At 43.4% G+C, this 19,468-nt stretch overlaps 2 protein-coding genes across 2 annotated transcripts; one reads left to right on the top strand and one right to left on the bottom strand.

Moving 5' to 3' along the window:
• Positions 1-3,186: 3,186 nt before the first annotated feature.
• Positions 3,187-6,217, bottom strand: DBI (diazepam binding inhibitor, acyl-CoA binding protein). The gene is made up of 4 exons (XM_005487933.4): positions 6,145-6,217; positions 5,935-6,052; positions 4,203-4,265; positions 3,187-3,479 (listed from the first exon to the last, which is right to left on the bottom strand). The coding sequence occupies exons 1-4, from the start codon at positions 6,151-6,153 to the stop codon at positions 3,406-3,408; spliced, it is 264 nt and encodes an 87-aa protein (XP_005487990.2). The 5' UTR covers positions 6,154-6,217; the 3' UTR covers positions 3,187-3,405.
• Positions 6,218-6,335: 118 nt separating this feature from the next.
• C10H2orf76 (chromosome 10 C2orf76 homolog) lies at positions 6,336-18,950 on the top strand. Its single transcript, XM_005487931.4, has 6 exons — positions 6,336-6,482; positions 9,082-9,234; positions 11,960-12,010; positions 15,512-15,549; positions 15,673-15,754; positions 18,765-18,950. The coding sequence occupies exons 2-6, from the start codon at positions 9,102-9,104 to the stop codon at positions 18,839-18,841; spliced, it is 381 nt and encodes a 126-aa protein (XP_005487988.1). The 5' UTR covers positions 6,336-6,482; positions 9,082-9,101; the 3' UTR covers positions 18,842-18,950.
• The last annotated feature ends 518 nt before the right edge of the window (positions 18,951-19,468 follow it).

Genomic DNA, 19,468 nt, shown 5'->3' with positions numbered 1-19,468 from the left:
GAAGACTGTAACCTACTTCTGGGGTGACAGCTGTGGTATTTAGAAAACTGTCCCAACCAAAACACACTGTTTCCCTAATTTATAATCAATCTCACAAAATGGCTTAGATGATGGTCAGTCACCTCAAAGTAGTATTGCCCAATACTGTTTGCTCTGAACACTCGGGGGAAGAGCAAATATTTTGAACAGCAGCAAATGCAATTGTCATTTATTTTTAGCAGTATCAGCAGGGTCATATAAGTTCAAAGGTTAAAATGCTTCCATAATGAAACCGGATCACTCCAGATGAGTACTGAAGAATTTTGAGTTACTTGCACACTGCAGCCAGCCTTGGAGGGCCTTTTAACCAAAGTGAAAAATTTACCTCACAGGGTTGAAAAGTCTGTTATGGGCCTTAAGCAACACACCAATACTGACTTGTTAAATCTGTGCTATGAGTGTTACACCTCCACGTGTTTGTTAAAAGCAAGCAAAACCCATCAGAAAGAGATTTCCAAGGAAAACATCATCCCCTTTCTTATCTCTACCTGCAGTGGGTGCCATTCAGCTCTGTGGTGCTCTGTGCAAGAGCTAATCATGGAAGCGTGATAGAAGGAACACTGCCTTATCACACACAGAGTTAACATTTATTATTGCCACATCCAAAGTCCAGGTTCTGTCCTGCACACTGCAGACTCAGCAGAGCAGGGCTGAGTGTGTGTGTGCCAGCTGGCCTCTGACCTCCTGCCTGTTGGGCTGGCTTCAGAGCACGTCTCCTTCCCTCCTCCTTCCCCAGCTCTGCAAGCATCAGGATGTAGCTGGCCTTTCTTTGATCTAACCAAGAGGAAACAGCAGCAACTCCCTGAGTGGGTGTCAGAACAATCCCCTGTTTTGCAGCTCTGCCCAGCCATCAAAAGCATCTGATCCTCCACAAGTACCTTGAGCAATGGCTCTGGATTATATTTTGTTTTGAGGCTTGCTGCTTCTGTTTCTGATCTCAAGGCTGTATATGATAATGGTTGTCTATTTTTACCACCTTATTAGTTTAATAAAAGCAATCACCTCTACCTACAAATCTGTTTGTAGATGCCCACAAACCACCACTGCCCTGGTGTTATTTATGCAGCCCAGGTGCCTCACACACCTCACCTGCAAGCACTAGGTGGTCACTAGGTCAGCAACATTTTCAGGCAGCCCAGCACCCTTACACATTTACAGACATTCATCCTGCTGCTAGACAACCACAACGAGCCCCTTAGCTCAGCTCAGCCTATTTCAACTCTTAGTCTATTTCAACCATTACTGCCTGTCCAGCCAAATTTTGTGTTGCTGCTTCTTGTCACAAACACTGTGCACAGCCACCACCAGGTACCTTTGCTTCTGCCTTCGTGCCTTTTGTAGCCACTTATTGCAGAGCTATTGCCACATCTTGAAGTTTTCAGCTTGCTCCTGAGAGACACAGTTGATTGCCAAAAGGCAAGCTAAATAGTAAGACCACTGATGTTACTTTCTCAAGGATGGCGAAGCTGTGAGCAGAAAGGTGACATTACAGTAAAAAATTAAGTGTCCAAATAAAGACAAAATTCTGTCACTTGTATTCCTTGGCAAATAGCATTATTTGTAAGCCTGGCTAAGAGCAAACCCTCTCTGGGATCAGCACTGTGTACAAAGCAAGGCTTTCCTAATGCTAGAGGTATGAGAAAGGAGAGCAGCACTATAACAATGAATTGTCACAAGGGAAATGATTCCAAATGAGGACTGGGATATAGAATTTGCTACCCCCCGGCCATCCTTTAGACCAAGCTCCACTACTTAAGCAGTCAAAAACTCTGAGTACACCTGTTTTGACAGAAAACATGCTGGCAAAGCACAGTGTGCCCACAGTGCTCCCAGCAAACAAGAGCAATGTGGGAGCATTTGCTGTGTGAGCTCTGTTCTGGTAAAGGCTGGCAGAATCCTTCCAAGGTAACCAGCTTCACAAAATACAGCTGCCAAGATGGAGCTGTAGAAGATGTGGAATTTTGGGCTAGAGAAGAGGTAAGAGCATTTCTCATGGTGAACATCTGCTCTTACCCCTCTCTTGCAAAGTGAATTTAATTAAGACAATCTCAAGTAACAGAGGATACAAGAGCAGGTAAAAAACCTCCAAATGCTTATTTTACTTACCCAGAAGAACACGGAGGAACAAGAATAAACTGCCTTTTTTTGCTCATTATCCTAACACATTTTAAAGGACAAAAAGGAGGTCTAAGAGCATTTCCCACTAAAAGTAGTAAAGGGGAAAGTAAAATTTTTTGAAAGCATGTGAAGTAATCACTAAATCTACTACTCACCATGCATAACTAGCTACAAAACTGTATTTACCTAGACAGATACATGATAGTTTTCATCCTTATGTAGTTCCACAAATCAATTGCTTATCTGAAGAGTGCTTGAAGTCCTCACCTATTCAGATGCTAACCAAAATTACAATTCCTTATTCCTGCATAAGGTTGTGATTTCATTCTTAAATGCTCTATGCTGGAATAGTTCAATGTCACATTTTTAAAGCAAAATCTTCCCTTTCCATCATCAGCAGCTCCAAGAGACTACAGTAGGCAGACAAAACAATGAGCTACTAGAGACAGTGACAACTCTGTGTTTTGTAACTGAACTTCTGCTGATGATCACTAAGTCTTCCTCTTTGAGCAGTCTTGCCAAAGTCTATAGGGACTCACCCCTCACTGAAGCCAACTGTGTGGCAACATCAAATTGATTCTCTTGCTTTTACAGCACCAAGAGGATCAACTCCACTGCCTCTGGGAGCTCTCCTTGCCCAGGGAAGGCTTTGTGCTCAGCATTTGCCTTTACCCTAGAAGCCCAACGTTGTTGTTGGGAAATAACACATCCCAGAAGTGTTTTATGAAAGATGATTTGGCAGTTGTTGATGAAGTCTCCGAAGGCTCCAGGCAATAAGTACCAAGCACCTTGCTCCTAGCACACACAGCATTAGAGATAACCTTTTCCAGATAAGCTCTGGGATGCTCCAGCTGCCGTGGGCTGTCACTCAGGGCTGAGAGGAGGGGTTTGGTTCGCCGGGAGCCGGCGGTGCCGAGCGCAGGGGACCGTCCCCCTCTAGCGGCACACGGACGGACGGGACGCGGCTCCGCCCGGCGGCGCTCGGGGCTGAGCTCACCGGGAGCGCCGAGGGACCACCAGAACAACAGCTAAAGTACCAAATGCACTTTAATGAGTTCCAGATTCTGTTCCCAGAAGGAATTTATACCGTGTCAGTACATTAGCCAGGTACATGATTTCTCCTGAACTACACGCATGAGGAGAACCGACTATGACATACTAGGAATCTAAGGTTACTCTTAGAAACCAGTTTCCCACATTAGAAATAAGGCAGGTTTCAGGCATGCATGCAGCTGACTTATCCAGTCCTCAGACGCCATATTTGCCCTTTAGTTCTTCCACTTTTGCTATGTAAGCTTTCATTGCATCTTCTTTGGATGTTCCTGAAGGACAGAACACAGGAAGCAGTCAGATACCTTTCACAGATTAAGAATTACCTCAAGAATTTACAAGTTACAATTCCTTGCTCTAGTTTGTGCCACTGGAGAGCAAAGGAGCCAGGAAGGTCACTTGGCTGTGAATCCACTGCTAAAGCTTTAAACAAATGTGTTTTATCAGTCATGAAAACACAGTGCTTCCAAGCAAAGTTGTTTTTGCACAGACAGCAACTAACCAGTGCATTAGTTCTATTAATGCCATTGACAATTACTGCAGGAAAGCTATTCCTTAAAACACCAGAAAAAAAGCCCCCATTGTCACAGATCAGACCACTTTTTTGGATCATCATTTAGAGCTGGGAGCTCAATTGTGTCTTCCAAAGCTTTTCTAACTGGAAGATGTATAACAGCTGGAGGGAGAGCTCAGTTTTTGGGATACTAGACTGAGACCAGGAACACAACTTTAGATTTTTCCTGCTGTTATTCTTCTTTATTTAACATCTTAGGCCAGCTGGGCATTCTGCACCCTAATTCCCTTTCACACAGGCCATATTCTTCAGGATTACTTCTGCCTTGCAGAGGTAATTAAAATTTATTATCATGGCATTCTGAACTTCTAGAACTCTTGCATTAAAAGGCAACACAATTGTGTTTCCTACTGAACTACACGTGTCTTTCTGACTAATTTGCCAGGCGTAATTTCATTAATTCCTTTAATCAGACACTTACCTTTCAATGCACTCCAGGCATCCCACTTTGCTTTGCCTTTGAAGTCCAGCATACCAGGGCGCTCTGAAAAAGGCAGGATGAGCAGCAGCATTAGTTTGTGTGATCTGGCTGTGAGTAATACCCACTTGAAGGCTTAGCTGGCTCTTAGCTGTGATTAAATACAAAGGCTCATCTCGGCAGCTGCTGCTTGCTAACCTGTAGCCAGGAGATCACCTCAGGGGAATATGTTACAACATCGTTGGTGACGACAGAAATAGGCTCTTTCAAAGTCCCTTGAGGCAGCAGCATTTGAGCAGAAGAGCACCAACTGCTGTCATTTGGTTTAGCTGTACTTTCTGAAGAGCTTGCCATCACACAAGAGCTGTCCAATTAAAGAACACCAGCTCTAAAGTAAAGCAGAAACACCCTGAGGTCCATTACAGGCAGAGATACAGAAACAGGCAGCTGTTTATAGTAACACACATCTTGGAACTCATTATCATCAAGTTAGTGGTGTATTTCTACGCTATAGTTCTGCGTTTGAAAACCTTAGAAATTTAACTCACTTCATTGCAGGCTGTGGTGTGGCCAAGCAGAAAGTGAATGACGTGTATATGGTTAATCTTGGTGTAAAGTCCCTTTTGTGGCTTTACTTCCTCCCTCTCTCTCTCTCCTCAAAGATAATTCTTAGAACTCACAAATGGCACTGGGCAGCGCTCACAAAGAGCCTTGTGCAGCTCCCATGGCACAGTGACCTGTGGCTCCAGTTGGCAGCTTCCCTTGTCTGCAGCACAAACCCCAGCAGCCACCCTCCCACAGGCTCCTGCTGGCTGCTGCTCCACAGGCGTGCAGACACTCGCAGGAACGGGGGCACGTCCCCAGCACTGCTTCACCCTGGCAAGCACTAATAGTGCTGGTGTCCAGCCACACCGAAATGACCACATCTTAAACCCAAAGAAAATAATTTTCTCCCTCACGCTGCCAGCTTTGGAAAAAGGAGATTAAATTACTTACCATTTCCTGTACACTTTGCTGCCAGCTTTTAAATCAATGGACACTCAATAAACTTTGCCAGCTACTGGGTTAGGAGGCCAGCACTCCAAAGAAATGACCTTTTCCCTTTCTAATTCTAGCTACTCCAGCCTTACACAAGGTCGATAGAGACACGCTCCACTTTAAATGTAATTCCAAAAGCTGAGCTGCCATGGACAGCATTGTAGCAAGAGAAGTAGGCAGAAACATTCTGCACTGCGTACCTAAAGACAAAATTTTGGTACAATCTTTCTGAAGTATATTTAATTGCAGCTCGCATAAAAGTTTTCTCCTATTCTTCTGGTTTTGCTTTCCAGTGCTATTTTTAGCAGCCAATCCAGTCTGAATAAACTCAAATGTGTCATCCCCTCCAGTATTGCAATTCCACCCTTGTATCTCTCGCCTTGCTGTTTAAGTCTGTATAACCGAGAAGTGTCTACATTAAAGCAGCACCCTCGGCCTGAGCAGCTACACACTGACAGAGCTCTCAAAAAAATCCAATGCCAATATTTGCACAAAGCATCCTCAGGCCCTCACTGCACGGAGCAGACGGCGGCAGCCGGGTTAATCTAAAAACCCCGAATTGCACAAAGCCTTATCGGGTCAGCCCGTGCCCTCCGCATACAATCCCTGCCAAGGCGGCTCCCAGGCACTTTCGCTGCGCCGCGGGGCTGAGGGAAGCGCAGACAGGGAGAGGTTTTGCCTCCCGGTCGGTGCCTACCGGTGTTCACGTCGCCCACCGTGGCCTGTTTGTAGTGGCTGTAGATGTCCAGCATCTCCTGGTCCGTGGGCTGCGACTTCAGCTGCTTCACCTCCTCGGCAGCCTTCTGGAATGCGGCCTGGGGAGAAGGCGGCAGGGGGTGAGTGAGGGGAAGGTTCGCGGAGTCCCCCAGCCGCCCCCGGTTCCCCCCGGCCCCAGCGCCCCCCGCACCTCGCTCATCGCGCCCAACCCGCCCGGCCCCGGTTCCGCGGCGTCTGCCCCGCCACCCCCGCCGCGCGCCCGCCTCACCCCTCGCCAGACCGGCCGCCGGCCAATCGCAGCGCCGCGGGCCCCGCGAGCACCAATCAGCGCGAGCCGGGGACGGGCAAGGAGCCAATGCGGAGGCGGCACGGGTGCCTCCAGTTCAGCAGCGCGTGAGAGGACAACGGCGGCGCGAGGGGCGGGACAGAGCCCTCTCAGCCAATCGCGCGTCCCGAGGGTGCAGCCGAAAGGACGCGATTGGCGGAGCGGGTGGGCGGGGCGGTACCCGGAAGTGGCGGCGGAGAGCGGTAATGGGCCCGCTGGGGCGGGTGGTGCCGGTGCGGCCGGGCCGCGCTGGGACGGGCGGCGGTGCCGGGGTTGCTGCGGGTCCGGGAGGTCCCTCTGTTCCAGAGGAATGCGCCACCAGCGCCTCCCACCTGCCTGCTTGTCCCCTGAGGCGCGGGGTAGTGCACGGTCCCAGCTCTCCGTGCGATCGGTTTGAGTAGAAATGAGAAAATTGTCGATTTGTGATCGAGCTCCCCATTCCGTGTTCCCACAGGGTTCCTCCATGCTGCTTAGGAGCAAGTGAGTTGAATGCTGTGCCCTTTACTGCACCCTGCAAATCACCAGCCCATGTGGAGTAGCACTAAGAAAACCTCCATCTTTGCTGTTTAGTATAAATCGAGTTATTTCCAGGTGCAAAGTACACTTTTTTTATAATTTGTGTGGTGTGTGACACACACTCATTTAAAATGGATTTGGAACTCGGGGTTATTAGCCAAGGTGATGCAAAAGCAAGTTGCCCTGTGTGGTGGAAGGTCTTTGTCCCCGTTGTGCAGATAGCGATTGATGAAAATATTGGTAGTTTGCTTTGCCCGGCTACGGCTGGGACATAATAGCCAAGGTTGGGATGCACCTGCAGGATGGTGGGGTGCTTAAATAACCCCACAGCAAAAAAAGGGGGAAAAAACCAAAAAGACGCACAAAAAAGATCATTTGGGGATGACTGGGTGAAAGGTTCCCTGTCAGGGCTGGAGGTGGACTCTGAGATCCTGCTCGGGATGGGAGGTGCGAAGGTCGCGCTGATGTTGGAGCGCACGGGGTCAGTCCCTGCTCGTGGCTGCAGCAGCTCTGGCACTGCTGCCCGTGGCCAGGAAGCTGAGGATGCCCAGCGCCAAAAATAGAGAAGTTTGTCAGGGCAGAAAAGAGCTTATCTTCCTGTGGAGGGAAAAAACCCAATAGAACAATACATGGGCTTGTTTGAAGAGGGTTTTGGGTTGCCAAGGCTGCTCTGTTTTAGGCTCTGCTCTCTAGTATAAGCCCACAGAGCCGTTCTAGAGATTGACTATTATAAATTAAATCCCTTAATTATGCTGTAGTACACCAGGAAAATGATTTGCCTGTGTATGTGGGGTGGTTTTTCACTTTCCCCTGGGGAGGTGAAAATGAGCATTGTGTAACAGCTTAGACATTTTTCAGAGTATTACACTCTTTCCAACACAAGTATGTTAAAAAAGTCTTTGGGTTTGTTTGTATTAGGACATTGTCCTACAGCCCAGCAGGTGAAGTCTTCAGTCACTTAAAATCCACACAACACTCTTGCATTTATCTATTGAAACAGGATGACCCGCATGGCAGGGAGGAATGATGAGGAGGACTCCATCTTATCAGAAAGCTAATTAATTCCTTTATTATACTATATTATATTACACTGTGTTACGTTACATCTAAACTGAATCTGCCAAGCTTTCAACCACACACAACTGCAGAGAATTTTGTGACTGTCAGCTGGCAGTCCTGACACAAACACACACACACATTTGGGCTTGATAGGCCAAGGAAACAAAACACCATCACTTTGGGTAAACAGTCTCCATATTGCATTCTACTTTTGCACAAACACAGGTACAGCAAATGATAAGAATTGCTTTTCCTTTCTCTGAGGTTCAGAGAATGTGAAACCCAGAAATACTCTCGGGAAGAATTGTGCCTTGCTTTTCTCTGTGAGGAGAAATGTCGCTAAATTTATCCACGGCACTTTTGCATGTTCAGTGGGGAGTCTGGTGTGGCATTGCACAGCACAGGTGCTGGAGTGTGTGGTGTGCAGGATCTGTTTGTTCCCTGTGGGAATCACAGCAGTGAAATCCTGAAGGGCCCAATGCTGTTGGATTTCTCTCATGTTTTATTCTGTACACGAGGCCTGCCTGCACCTCTTTCTCCAGCTGTGCTCATAGACAGAGGAAAGGCAGTAATCTTGGAATCTCTGCTGCTCACAGTGACCCCAAGATATGTTAGAAAGTCTCTTTTCCCAGCCTGGCAGTCAAAGAAGAAGTCAGAGCTCTTCATTTCTCATTCTCAATGTTGTTTATTGTATCTTATTTATAAAATTCTTTCTCCTGTCCTGCTGAGGTCTGCTCAGCAAGACAGACAGAGGCACTCTGCCTGCTCCCAGGGCTGTGTTATCTTTTTGTACTAAAAAACTATGTGTGCAATATTTGCAATAATTTCCTAATGCCTATCACCTATGTTAGACAGTGAGCTTCTACTGTAAACCAATCTGTAAGTGCCAACATCAGAGCAGAAGATGGAGGCCAGGAAGAAGGAGGAGAAAGGCTGGACATGCCCAGATTCCTCCATCTTTCCCCCTGAATGCCCATTCTAAAACCCCCAAAAATCTATTTTTCACCTTGTGATAAATTCACTATCATTCTACTTAAACTTTTGTGGCTTGTAATTCTTCATATAAGGTTGGTAATTGTTTTTTCCAAGGGCTGAATGAAAGGCACAGGGTCTTGGGCTCTGTGCCAAGGTCTCTGAGCCCCCTGGGCAGGGACTGGAGCCCTCCAGGGCAGCCAGAGGAATGTCCTGGGTTCCCACACAGTAATTCCTCCCTTTGGTGTTTCCCAGGTCGCTCAGAGCTGGTTCTGATGTCAGCAGAAGGCTGCACCATCACGGTTCGCCTGGTGCGCTCCTTCCAGCACCGCAATTTCCGGCCCCTGGTGTTCCACGGCGTGCCCTTGGAGCAGACGGTGCGGGAGTTCATGGCCTTCGTGCGCCAGGGTGAGCCCTGCCTGCTCCTCTGCCTGCTCCAGCCCCAAGTGCTGCTGTCCCTCCACCTCCTTGTGGAGCAAATGAGTGGGAATGGCTCTGGTGGAGATGCCAAATTCGTGTTTGCGTCCCGCCGTGTGCTTTCCTTCCTAGATGAAAGGTCTGGAGTTAAGGAGAGCTTCCGTGGTCGGTGTGCCATGTTTGATTTTGGCTGGACTGCTCCCCCTTGCCCAAATCCCCACTGTAGGAGCCTCAGAGGGTGGGACAGACAGAGATGAGAGATCTCTGCAGCCAGGCGGTGGAACTTGGAGTTTATTGCAAAGGGCCTGGGAGCAGGGCCCTGCTGGGAGCTGCCAGCCACAGCTGGAGCAGGCACGAGAAAAGTGTGACAGTGTTCACAGGGGTCTGAGGATGAGGGAACAGATGAGGATCTGACTCCATGTTTCAGCAGGCTTGATTTATTATTTTATGATATATATTATATTAAAACTATACTAAAAGAATAGAAGAAAGGATTTCACCAGAAGACTAGCTAAGAATAGAAAAGGAAAGAATGATAACAAAGGCTTGTGGCTCGGACTCTCTCTCTGAGCCAGCTGGGCTGTGACTGGCCATTAATTATAAACATTCAACATGGGCCAATCACAGATCCACCTGTTGCATTCCACAGCAGCAGATAATCAATGTTTACATTTTGTTCCTGAGGCCTCTTAGCTTCTCAGGAGGAAAAATCCTAAGGAAAGGATTTTTCATAAAAGATGTCTGTGACAGAGAAGAGAGGGGTAGAGAGGATGAGAGAGAGAAAGGATGAGAGGCTAAGAGGGTAAGAGAGCGAGGTTCCTGTTATAATACAATGAATCTTCTTTTGTGTTGAATATTCTAATTCTCACTAACCAATCTAGTACAACATACAAATCCTATAGCATTTCCATACAGCCTATAAGAATCATTACATCACCATACTGTGCTACATTTTAAACCCTAAAAACTAATCTTTGGACCCCATCTGCCAAGCTGTAGGGTCTGCTCTGACCCTTGGACCTGTCTGCAAGCAGAGGGAATTGTTTGATCAAAAGGGAATTACCTTCAGCTGGCCATACCATTGTTTTCCAGTTGTTCAGTAACTAAGGGATCTCAAAGCTTGCTTTCATTTCAATCTCACTTATAGTTTCTATATTCTCAAAATCTTTTGCCAGGCAGTCATATTTATAAGGCTTTCCTGTTTCATCTTCCCCAACACCCACATTTAGTCTAAAAGAAACAAGAGCATTGCTGCATTTGGCTCAGTGCCTCAGGCTCCTTGAGGGGTGCTGTCAGGCAAATATTTATCAATTAATAGGAATAAATTAATAGAATTTAGAAAGTCTTTGATCCTAACTATGCAAATATGTGGAATGTGGGAATGCAAGTCTGTTTGCTATTTGTGAGAAAAAAGAATCTTGAAAATTTGTTTTTGACACTGTGTGGTCTCAGAGTGCATGTTTGTTTCTGAGTTTCTGTCTCCATCCTGAGCTTTGTGGTGCAGATTTACTCATCTGTGGGCTTTCTCTTTTATAAGCCTGGTTGAAAGTGACAGTGAATCTAAAAGTTAAGTACTGCAGACTAGCCCACACAGTGACTTGATCATTAGGGTGTTACCCTTAATCCTGCAGGTGTATTTCCACACACCTCAATGGAGACATTCAAAGGGTACAAAATAACATAATTTGTTTGTTTTATTTTGTTGGTTTTTTTTGGTTTTTTTTTTTTTGCATGAAGTCAGCTTAAACAAGTCTTGAACTGTTATATTAGGTAACATTTGAGCAACTTCTAGGACATTGCCCTGGGACAATGGGTGTCTTGTGTTTGGCAATTTCCATACTTCTAGACAGTGATAGGCATGGCAAGGTCTTGGGATGCTGTTGGAACACTGCAAACACTTTCAGAACATATGGCACAGCTGCTGGTATGGACAAGAAAATAAAAAACAATGCTAGGAAACTTGCTTTTGATGTGTGCAATATTGCAACTCACTGTTATTTGAGACAAAGCCAATGTTTGTTTTAAACAAGACTTAGAACCCTGTTTCCACAGGGGTGCAAAAGCCCTTTTCCTTCCTTTACAGTAATCTGTTTTGAAGAGGCAGTTTAAGATAAATGGATAAACTACTGAAGAAATCAAGGCTTCAGCCACCTTGCTGCTGGCACCCCACAGGTGGCTGGGCCTTCTGAGTGCTGGTTGTCACAGGGAGCACTGGCACCAGGGCAGGTGTCAATGTCCCTGCAGTTACCTATGGACTGTGTCCTGCAAGCAGCTAAAGAGCTCATTTTCTACAGCTTGGCTTCCTTTTGTGGTGTGTTTACCTGAGGATTCAGTTCTGGGCCACAGTTGGCAGCTGTTTGTATAAGGCAAAGAGAGATGCTGGACAAACCATTGAAAGGATGTTGCTGGCAGATTTCTGAAGGATCAGGCTCCTGTGGTCACACCCTAATTGCACTGGCTCACTGTCCTCGTGGGGTGTTTTGTTCAGAGAGACTTCATGCTCAAAGGAACTTGTTCACATATGGAGTCACTATAGAATCTGGGCCAAAGGCTGTGTTTAAGCATTTGGTGCTCAAACAAATCTCCTATGTTGCAGATTTATTTTGACTTAAAGGCTGCCCAGGGGATGCATACATTGCACAATAATGGAGAATGAAGGATTGGAAATAATTAAAAAAGGGAACTTTGTTTTAACTTTGTGCTTTTATTTCAATAGATGTGTCTTCAAGATCAGGACTTCCTCCTCCTTTTAAAAATTACAAGTATGGTAGGTGGTTTTTATTTTTCTTGTTGTAATTGCCATCAAATGACCACATGATACTTTACACCAGCATTTATACAACATAGAAGATAATTGCTGTACAATACTAATGTTGGTGCCAGTGCCTGCCTACATTTGCAACTCTGTCGGCTCTTGTAGCTGGAGTTATGCCACTGGGATCTTGTCTGCAGAACTTGACCATTATTGTGAAAATCTGTTTGAATCTTTGAATTAGGCTGCACGGTTTACATTATTTGCTATTGGGAACTGATGGGTTTTGATTTTAATTTTTTATTACTTTTTTAAAGTGCCTTTTAACTCTGTCTTTACCCTAATGAGCAGCTTGTGGTCTCAAAACACTTTGAAATTGTAGTTCTCTGTCTGCTCATGTACTTCAGTATCTATTTACTGATGGTGAGGCAGAAGCTGAAGGCAAAAAAGTAGAAAATGCTCAAGTCTTATATACTTAAATAGCTTACACAATATGAGAGAAACAGGGGAACTTTGCTCCAAATAGTTATGAAAGCTCTTAAATACAAGCTGGTGGTATGAAATAGCATGATGTGAAATTTAAGCTGACTTTATCAAAGCTATATTTATATTTCCTTTTTGTGCAGATTGTTATGAACATGTCCAATTCACCTGCTTGGAATAGAGAAAACTTTTTAGACAGACTGAGTTACTTCCTTTCTTGGAGTTTGTAAACTTGGGTGTCAGTCACGTATCTTCTCCTAAACTTGGCAATTCTCAAAGCTCCCATGGAGTTTTCCTACAAGTGATCCTCTGTGTCCCATGTTCTTGGAGTTGGCAAACTCCTTCCTCTATGGTCATTCAAAGAACTGAGTGAAAAATCTACTTAATACATGTGAAGGGTAATGAACTCTATTTGCCTATTAAAACAAATAAACAAAGGATTTCATTTTGTGCTCTTGCTGATGGTGAAACACAGAGTGCAAATGGAAACTAGAAAAAGAGGGGTTAAGACTGATGATACATCAGTGGCAGGTATTTGAATGTTTCTATCATTTTTAATGTGTTACTTAAGGTCATAACATCTGGAAGTGTAAGTTTGAATTTGGAGGTGCCCTTCACCCCTTCTGTGGCTTTGGCTGTTTGAGGGGTTCCTCTCTAGAACTGCTCTCTCCGTTGTATCCCTGGTGCTGCCTATCCCAGCTGCTTCTTTCATCACTTGGAGATCAGTTTAGATTTTCACAAGACATATCTGGTGGCTCAGGGCTGGTTGTGCCTTGTAGGACTGAGCATAACTTTAAAACCTGTTGCACCAGTTAGTGGGAGCCTGCTCTTACTGTGCTGGTGCTAACTGCAGGAAAATTTTCACACAGGAATATCAAAGCCAGGTTCCTCACCTTCCCCTCAGGCTGTGAATCATCCAGGTTCCTGTTTTTGGCATTTCTGCTATCTCTACAGTGCTCTGCTGTCTTTCCTGTGTTTTTGTGAGGGAAGGGCAGTGAGACTTCTGCAGCAAAAGCCAGAGTTTTTCTCCTGTTTTGTTTGGCAGTGCCAGAAATCTCAGTTGGATCTGGTTGTCTCTCGCTGTGCCTGTTTCAGCTTCCTTCCCTGCAGAATTCAGCACCACTTTGTTTTAACATCATACATAATGCCATCACATTCCTGCTCTTGGATCAGTGCTCCAACTCACATCTCAAATCTTCTGACTTCCATTTTCTCTTCATTTCTTTGTATGGATTATTCTGGTTCTTGGTCTAGAACTTTTTCTGAGTCAGTCTTATCTTAGCACCTTGTCACCTTTTTACACCACAGTACCTTTTCACTGCTGCTGGCAGTCTGGGTGCCAGCTTGTTCCATAAGCTGCTTCTCAGTTTTATTTCTTTCATCCATGAATGTGGAGCAGTATGGCAGGTAGTTAATAAAATCACTTAGAAAGTGGTATCTTATCAATTGCCATGATAGACCTGTCATGAGAAAAGGCAAGATAAAAACTTGGCAGTTTTCAAGTCCCTGCCACTGATTGCGTGGGGATGAAATAGCGAAGGCCAGTCAGAGGATTTAGCTTGTGGGAAGGGATTATGGTTTAATCTCTGTAACAGAGTTAAAGAAGCCATTTAATAGCTCAGATGAGCCCGTGGTAAACTGCTGGGTGCCAGTGGTGGAGCTCTGAGCCAGTAGAACTGAGACAATGCTCCAGGGTATGACTGGACAAGGACTAGAGAAAAGGGAAAGTATCCAAGTAGACAGAGGAGCTTAAAACTAAAGCACAGGCTGGGTTTATTTGCTGTAGTAGAAAGGTTTCATGATTGCAATATATTTTTTCTGTGATTGCTTGGTCTTTTTGTAATGTTTCTATGCAAGATGGCTCCTGGTAATTGCAATTTAATGTCTGTCTTTCTTCTAATACCACAGTTATGACAACATGCCAGGGCTGCCTTCTCCGCAGTGAGAATACAGAGTACTTCTTGCCTTATGTGATGTTTTAGATGGTGTTCAAAGTGGGCCAGAATTGTATGGAAGCAGACTTCTGAGTGGGAATGTGATCTTTGTTATTCTGAGCATTTGAATACTTACTCCTGGTGATTTGAAAGTTGGTTTAGCCAATAGTTCATTTTGCTGCATCCTTCTCTTACCAGACTATTGCAACATGTAGTGTTCACTCAATGCACAAAACTAAATTAGAGCAGAAAAATGAACAGACAAGCAGAACTGGTTTTTCTTCTTTGCTGGGAAGGTATTGATGGGTTACTCCAGATTTGTTCAAACACAGTCTTCAATTATTTTTTTTTATTAGTGTTGCATGGCTTTAAGCTGTTCCCTCTGGATCTTTGCACTCATGCAGTTGCTTTGGTGACTGTGTTATTTTCCCCTGTGTTTCCCTTCTGTTAACAAAGCCCTGCCCTTGTTGCCAGGAGAAAGTGGTACCTTTTTTTTAATTTCTAAAGGCACTACACAGACGTAAAATAAAAATTATTGAAGAGGGTGTAGCATTACAGAGAAGAGGCTGTAGATGTTCATGTAAAATGAACTTGCTTAATGAAATTTCTTCTGTGGATGATGGGTGTTGTATACATGAGAAGGAAAATTTCAAGGGATGATCTGAAGTGATCAGGTTACCGTGTCGTAATTACTTGCTGCCTATCAACTTAGCTGTAGCAGTTGACAGTGCATAAATGCTGTTGGTCCTGCCCCAATTCCATGTGTAAAACCTATTAAGTTAAAACACCCTAAGTGGCATTTAAATTGATGTGTTTTGACTGGCAATTGAGATGGTCATTAGTTGGTTATTGTAATTCAGCCGACAGGCAGAAGCCCAGTCGGATGTGGTACCTTAATGTTGCATTGACTGCTTGAGGCTGTGGCCACAGAACTGTGAGATTAAGATGTTTTCTCCTCTTTCAGGTTGAGTACACAAAATTGTAAATAACAAAAGATTTTTAAGCTTCCCCCTTTGTTTGTTTGTCTTTCCCCAGTACAACTTTCAGTGTTGTGTGCTTATTAAGCCTTGTTTTAGGAAAACACTGTTTTTTCTTTCAGATACAATGAAGATTATTCACCAAGCACACAAATCTAAGGTAAGATTATTAGCTGTGTTCCTCTTTTGCGTGCTTTGATGCAGGCAGATCTCTGCACTGTCAAACAAGACTGGAGCAGAAGAAATTATTCTTATTTTTGTATTCTGGTTCTCTGATTTATAGACTGGTGAGCTTGTAGTGAGTTTGGAAGATGATGACAAACTGATTTTGAAGGAAGACAGCACGCTGAAAGCAGCTGGAGTAGGTAGGAGTGCATTTGTATTGACTGAAGATGCTGTTCCTTGTGGTAGCATTAAATTGATAGCTGGCTGATTATGTTTGGACAGGCTGCTGAAAAGTAAATGCTATTTCTGATGCTCTTTACACGACTTGATAATTATTCAGGGAAGCATTATTCAAATCACTGGTCTGAGGGCAGCAGGTATCTGCACTCCAAATGTTCAGAATGCAAATTGTGATTTTTAGAGGGTATGCTTATAATTCTGCTGAGAGTAATTTTAAATGATTGACAGATAGGTTATTAGTACCGTGCCTGCTTGGTCTTATCAGTAACATTTAAACTGATGTTTTGGTTAGAAATGTAAGTAGTGGAACCAGCATGGAATAATGAAATAAGATTAGATTTGTTTAATGTGTAGCATACAGTGTCTGATAGCCAGATTGCTCAGGAAAGCTGGAGCATTATCACTTAGAGAATGTGCTGAACATAGCAAAGACTTGAAACTTGACCTGATTTCTCACATTTTGATAAGAGACTACATATAGGGCATGTCTTTTGGTAATAATGTAAAGAAATGTCTGTCATGATAAAACTGATGGTCCCTGGATGTCCTTTGGGCTTCTCATAAAAGTGGCTGAGTGACTTTGTGGCAGCAGGGTGCTTGGGGGATGTGGTTGCATTCCACCTTGATATGGACATTTGCTCATTTGAACCTGATTTGCCTGCCTGGGAAGCTCGAACTGCCTGAGCTCTGAGTGCAGGGGCTTCACAGAGGAGGCTCCCTCCTGCTCCTGCTGCTCACTGATTGCTCCCCAGCTGCTCAATGGGATTTCTTTCTCTAGGTTACTTGGCTCTCCTGTTTCCTGTGATTTATTTTCTGGTTTTAAGTGACTTGGGGTGTCTCTTCAGTGTTTTTCTCTGGTTCCAATATCCCTTTCCTAAAGGTCTTTGAGTATTGCTGTAATATGAATCATAGTTTTTACTACACACCAGGTCTTTTTGTCTGCAGGAAGGGAAAAAGAAAAAAAATCAAAAAGAGGATTACTGGCACCCAAGCCTTGCAGATTTGTAATTTAGTTAGCAAAATATTAATTTAATCATGATCTTTATCTGTGTAAGGCATAAGAGACAGTGCAGTTCAGGAGAGGGACTGATGACAGTGCCAGATGTTGAATTAGAAATAACAAAGCTGTCTTCTTTCAAAAAGGTATGGATGAGTATTTGTATATATTATCTGCCTTTGAAACTGGGTTTGTAGCTACAGCAGTGAAATAGTTGGATCTCAAAAAGGTGTCAAAACATCAGACTAAATGTTACACTGAAAGGAAATAGGAATGCAGCAGCCTGTTCTGTGTCTCTGTACAAAGGGAGGGGTGGTTCATCTGGGCAGAAAATTATTTAAAGCTTTTTTTGTTTATTTTTTTCTGAATAACAGCAGTTATTAGTCATTAGAATATAGAGGGTATTTGTGATAGAAGAGGAAAACCCATTCCTTGGAAAGTGCAATGTGCCATTATGCCATTTTGAATTTGGATATGTTCCAGTGTATATTGACATGAAAACTAGCTAAGTTAGGAGTGAAGTTTTTGTAGTAAAATCTTGAAGATTTTACTTTTCTCCTTCAGCAATAAGTAGAAAAGAGTAAGGAAGTGATATCATGAATCATGTACCACTGGTCCTCATTTTGTACGAAACAATAAAGTTTGTACATTTTCTTTGAACCAGTAAGAAGATTTGAAATCTCCTATTGAGATATGATTTTTTTTCAACATCTAATCTGGACAAGACTTACTAGAATAAAACAATCAGAATCAGAATCACCATTAGAAATTCTGGGAAATTCTGATACACGCAGAACAGTTTTCCTAAGCTGCAGTTGATTGCCCTTGGCACTTTACAGGGTTGGGCTAGAGAGTTATAAATGATGAGGACATTAGATAAGTATCCTCAGGAAAGCCTCTGTAGTAGTGATTATTATTACAGTTATTATCCAGTCAGCAAAGTTAATGCTTGCAGTTTTTTTTAAAGCAGGGTGTATGTTAATAAAGTGTTCAGTATTCATTACAAATAGTCTTGTCTGTTTTCTAGTTGAGATTCTAAAATCCCTTCTACTCTTTTTTGTTTCTTTTTTTTCTTTTTACAAGACAGGCAGACTTCATTAACTTGAGGTTTAATTAAAAAAATGAATGTGGAATTTATTGGCTCAGCACCTTAAAGAATTTCATGTTTAATAATTGTGAAGGCATTCCATCAGATTTGTCTCTGTTCTGAATTAGTAATGTTGCTGACTTACTGTTTTAGAAGAGGAAGTCCTTGACCTACTGGGTTGAAAGAATTGTGACTGTTCTGAACCTTTGTGGGTCCTTTAGCTCTGCCATATCCCCTGTGAATAATTAGAGGTATTTGAAGGTATTGCTGGAGAAGCCAATTTGTGTCTTTCACTTTGCATATTGTCGAAGCCTCATGAATTAATCATCAGCAGGGCAAAAAATTAACTTCTTCAGACACATATTTTGATGGGTCATGAGGGAGAATGTAAAGTGATCTGTAAAATATTCTACTGATCCTCTAAGTATTAAATTATTATACCTACAGGCTAATTTAATGGGAAAAAGAAGTTTCTTTCTCCCTTTCCGAACAGAAAAATGCACAAAAAAGAATGTATCACGCTTCATTACTTTCCTAGCATTTGAGGGTGTTAGAAATGCCATCACTTAATTTGCTGAATGTTTTTACAAACAATTCTGAAGACTGTGTTAAACAAATCTTGAGAGGTCTTGTGTACATATTTCCTTCTGTACATTCATGTTCTTGGTGGTTTTGTTTGTTTGGGGTGTTTTATAATGAGATTTAACAATCTCTTTAATACTAGCAACATTTTTCAAAAATATTACAAGGAAGAAAGAAAAGTGGGTGGTGATTTATAATTGTCTTTGACCATAAAGTTGCTAATTGTCTTCTAAAATTCTAAATAGCTGGCTGTTGGTTGTTCATTTACTGGTGTGCTAAATATTTAATTTTTTATTTCTTCTAGAAAATGAGACGGAATTAGCATTCTTCTGTGAGGAAGATTACAGAAACTACAGAGCTAATCCTGTTTCGGCCTGGTGAAGATCCCAAGAGATTGTTTTGTTTTCCCATACCTGTTGTAAATTTTCCTTATTCTGCTTAATGAGATTTTTCTTAAAGATCAATAAATCCTAGAGGATTTCTTTGCAAACAGTGCAATTCCCTTCCTATAGAAATTAATTTCTGTCAATATGCTAAGGCTGGGAGAGGAAAAACTGGGGGACATAAATGACTTTTTTCTTCCTCCCTTTTCTGTTTGCTGTGCTTGGCTCTTGAGCCTCAGGCAATGCCATCCCTGAATGTGACACAGGTTCTTGGTGTGATCCCACAGCACGCAGTAACTGCATGTGGAGATTATAGAATGCACAGGATGATCCCATCACAGTACTAATGAAAATGAAGTGAAACCTCCTGCAAATGAAATGAAATGTTTTATGACCAGATCACTGGGTATTTTAAAGAACTTGAGAAGAGAATCTCTCTGTTTCAAGTCACAGCTTTACTTCTCTCATTTTATGTTTGGTCTCTTTTGTTTAAATAGTGCAGACTGGCCGGTGTTTCATGCTTTTCAGCGGTGAATGCTCTCCATTATCCTCTCTTCCAGCCCTCTTTAGCATGCTGAAAGGGACAAATGTCTGCTGGGAGGCTTTTGTGTGCACAGACCAGCTC

This window comes from Zonotrichia albicollis, chromosome 10 (genome assembly GCF_047830755.1).
Source record: "Zonotrichia albicollis isolate bZonAlb1 chromosome 10, bZonAlb1.hap1, whole genome shotgun sequence".
NCBI lineage: Eukaryota > Metazoa > Chordata > Aves > Passeriformes > Passerellidae > Zonotrichia > Zonotrichia albicollis.
This window is presented reverse-complemented; position numbering and strand designations above follow the sequence as displayed.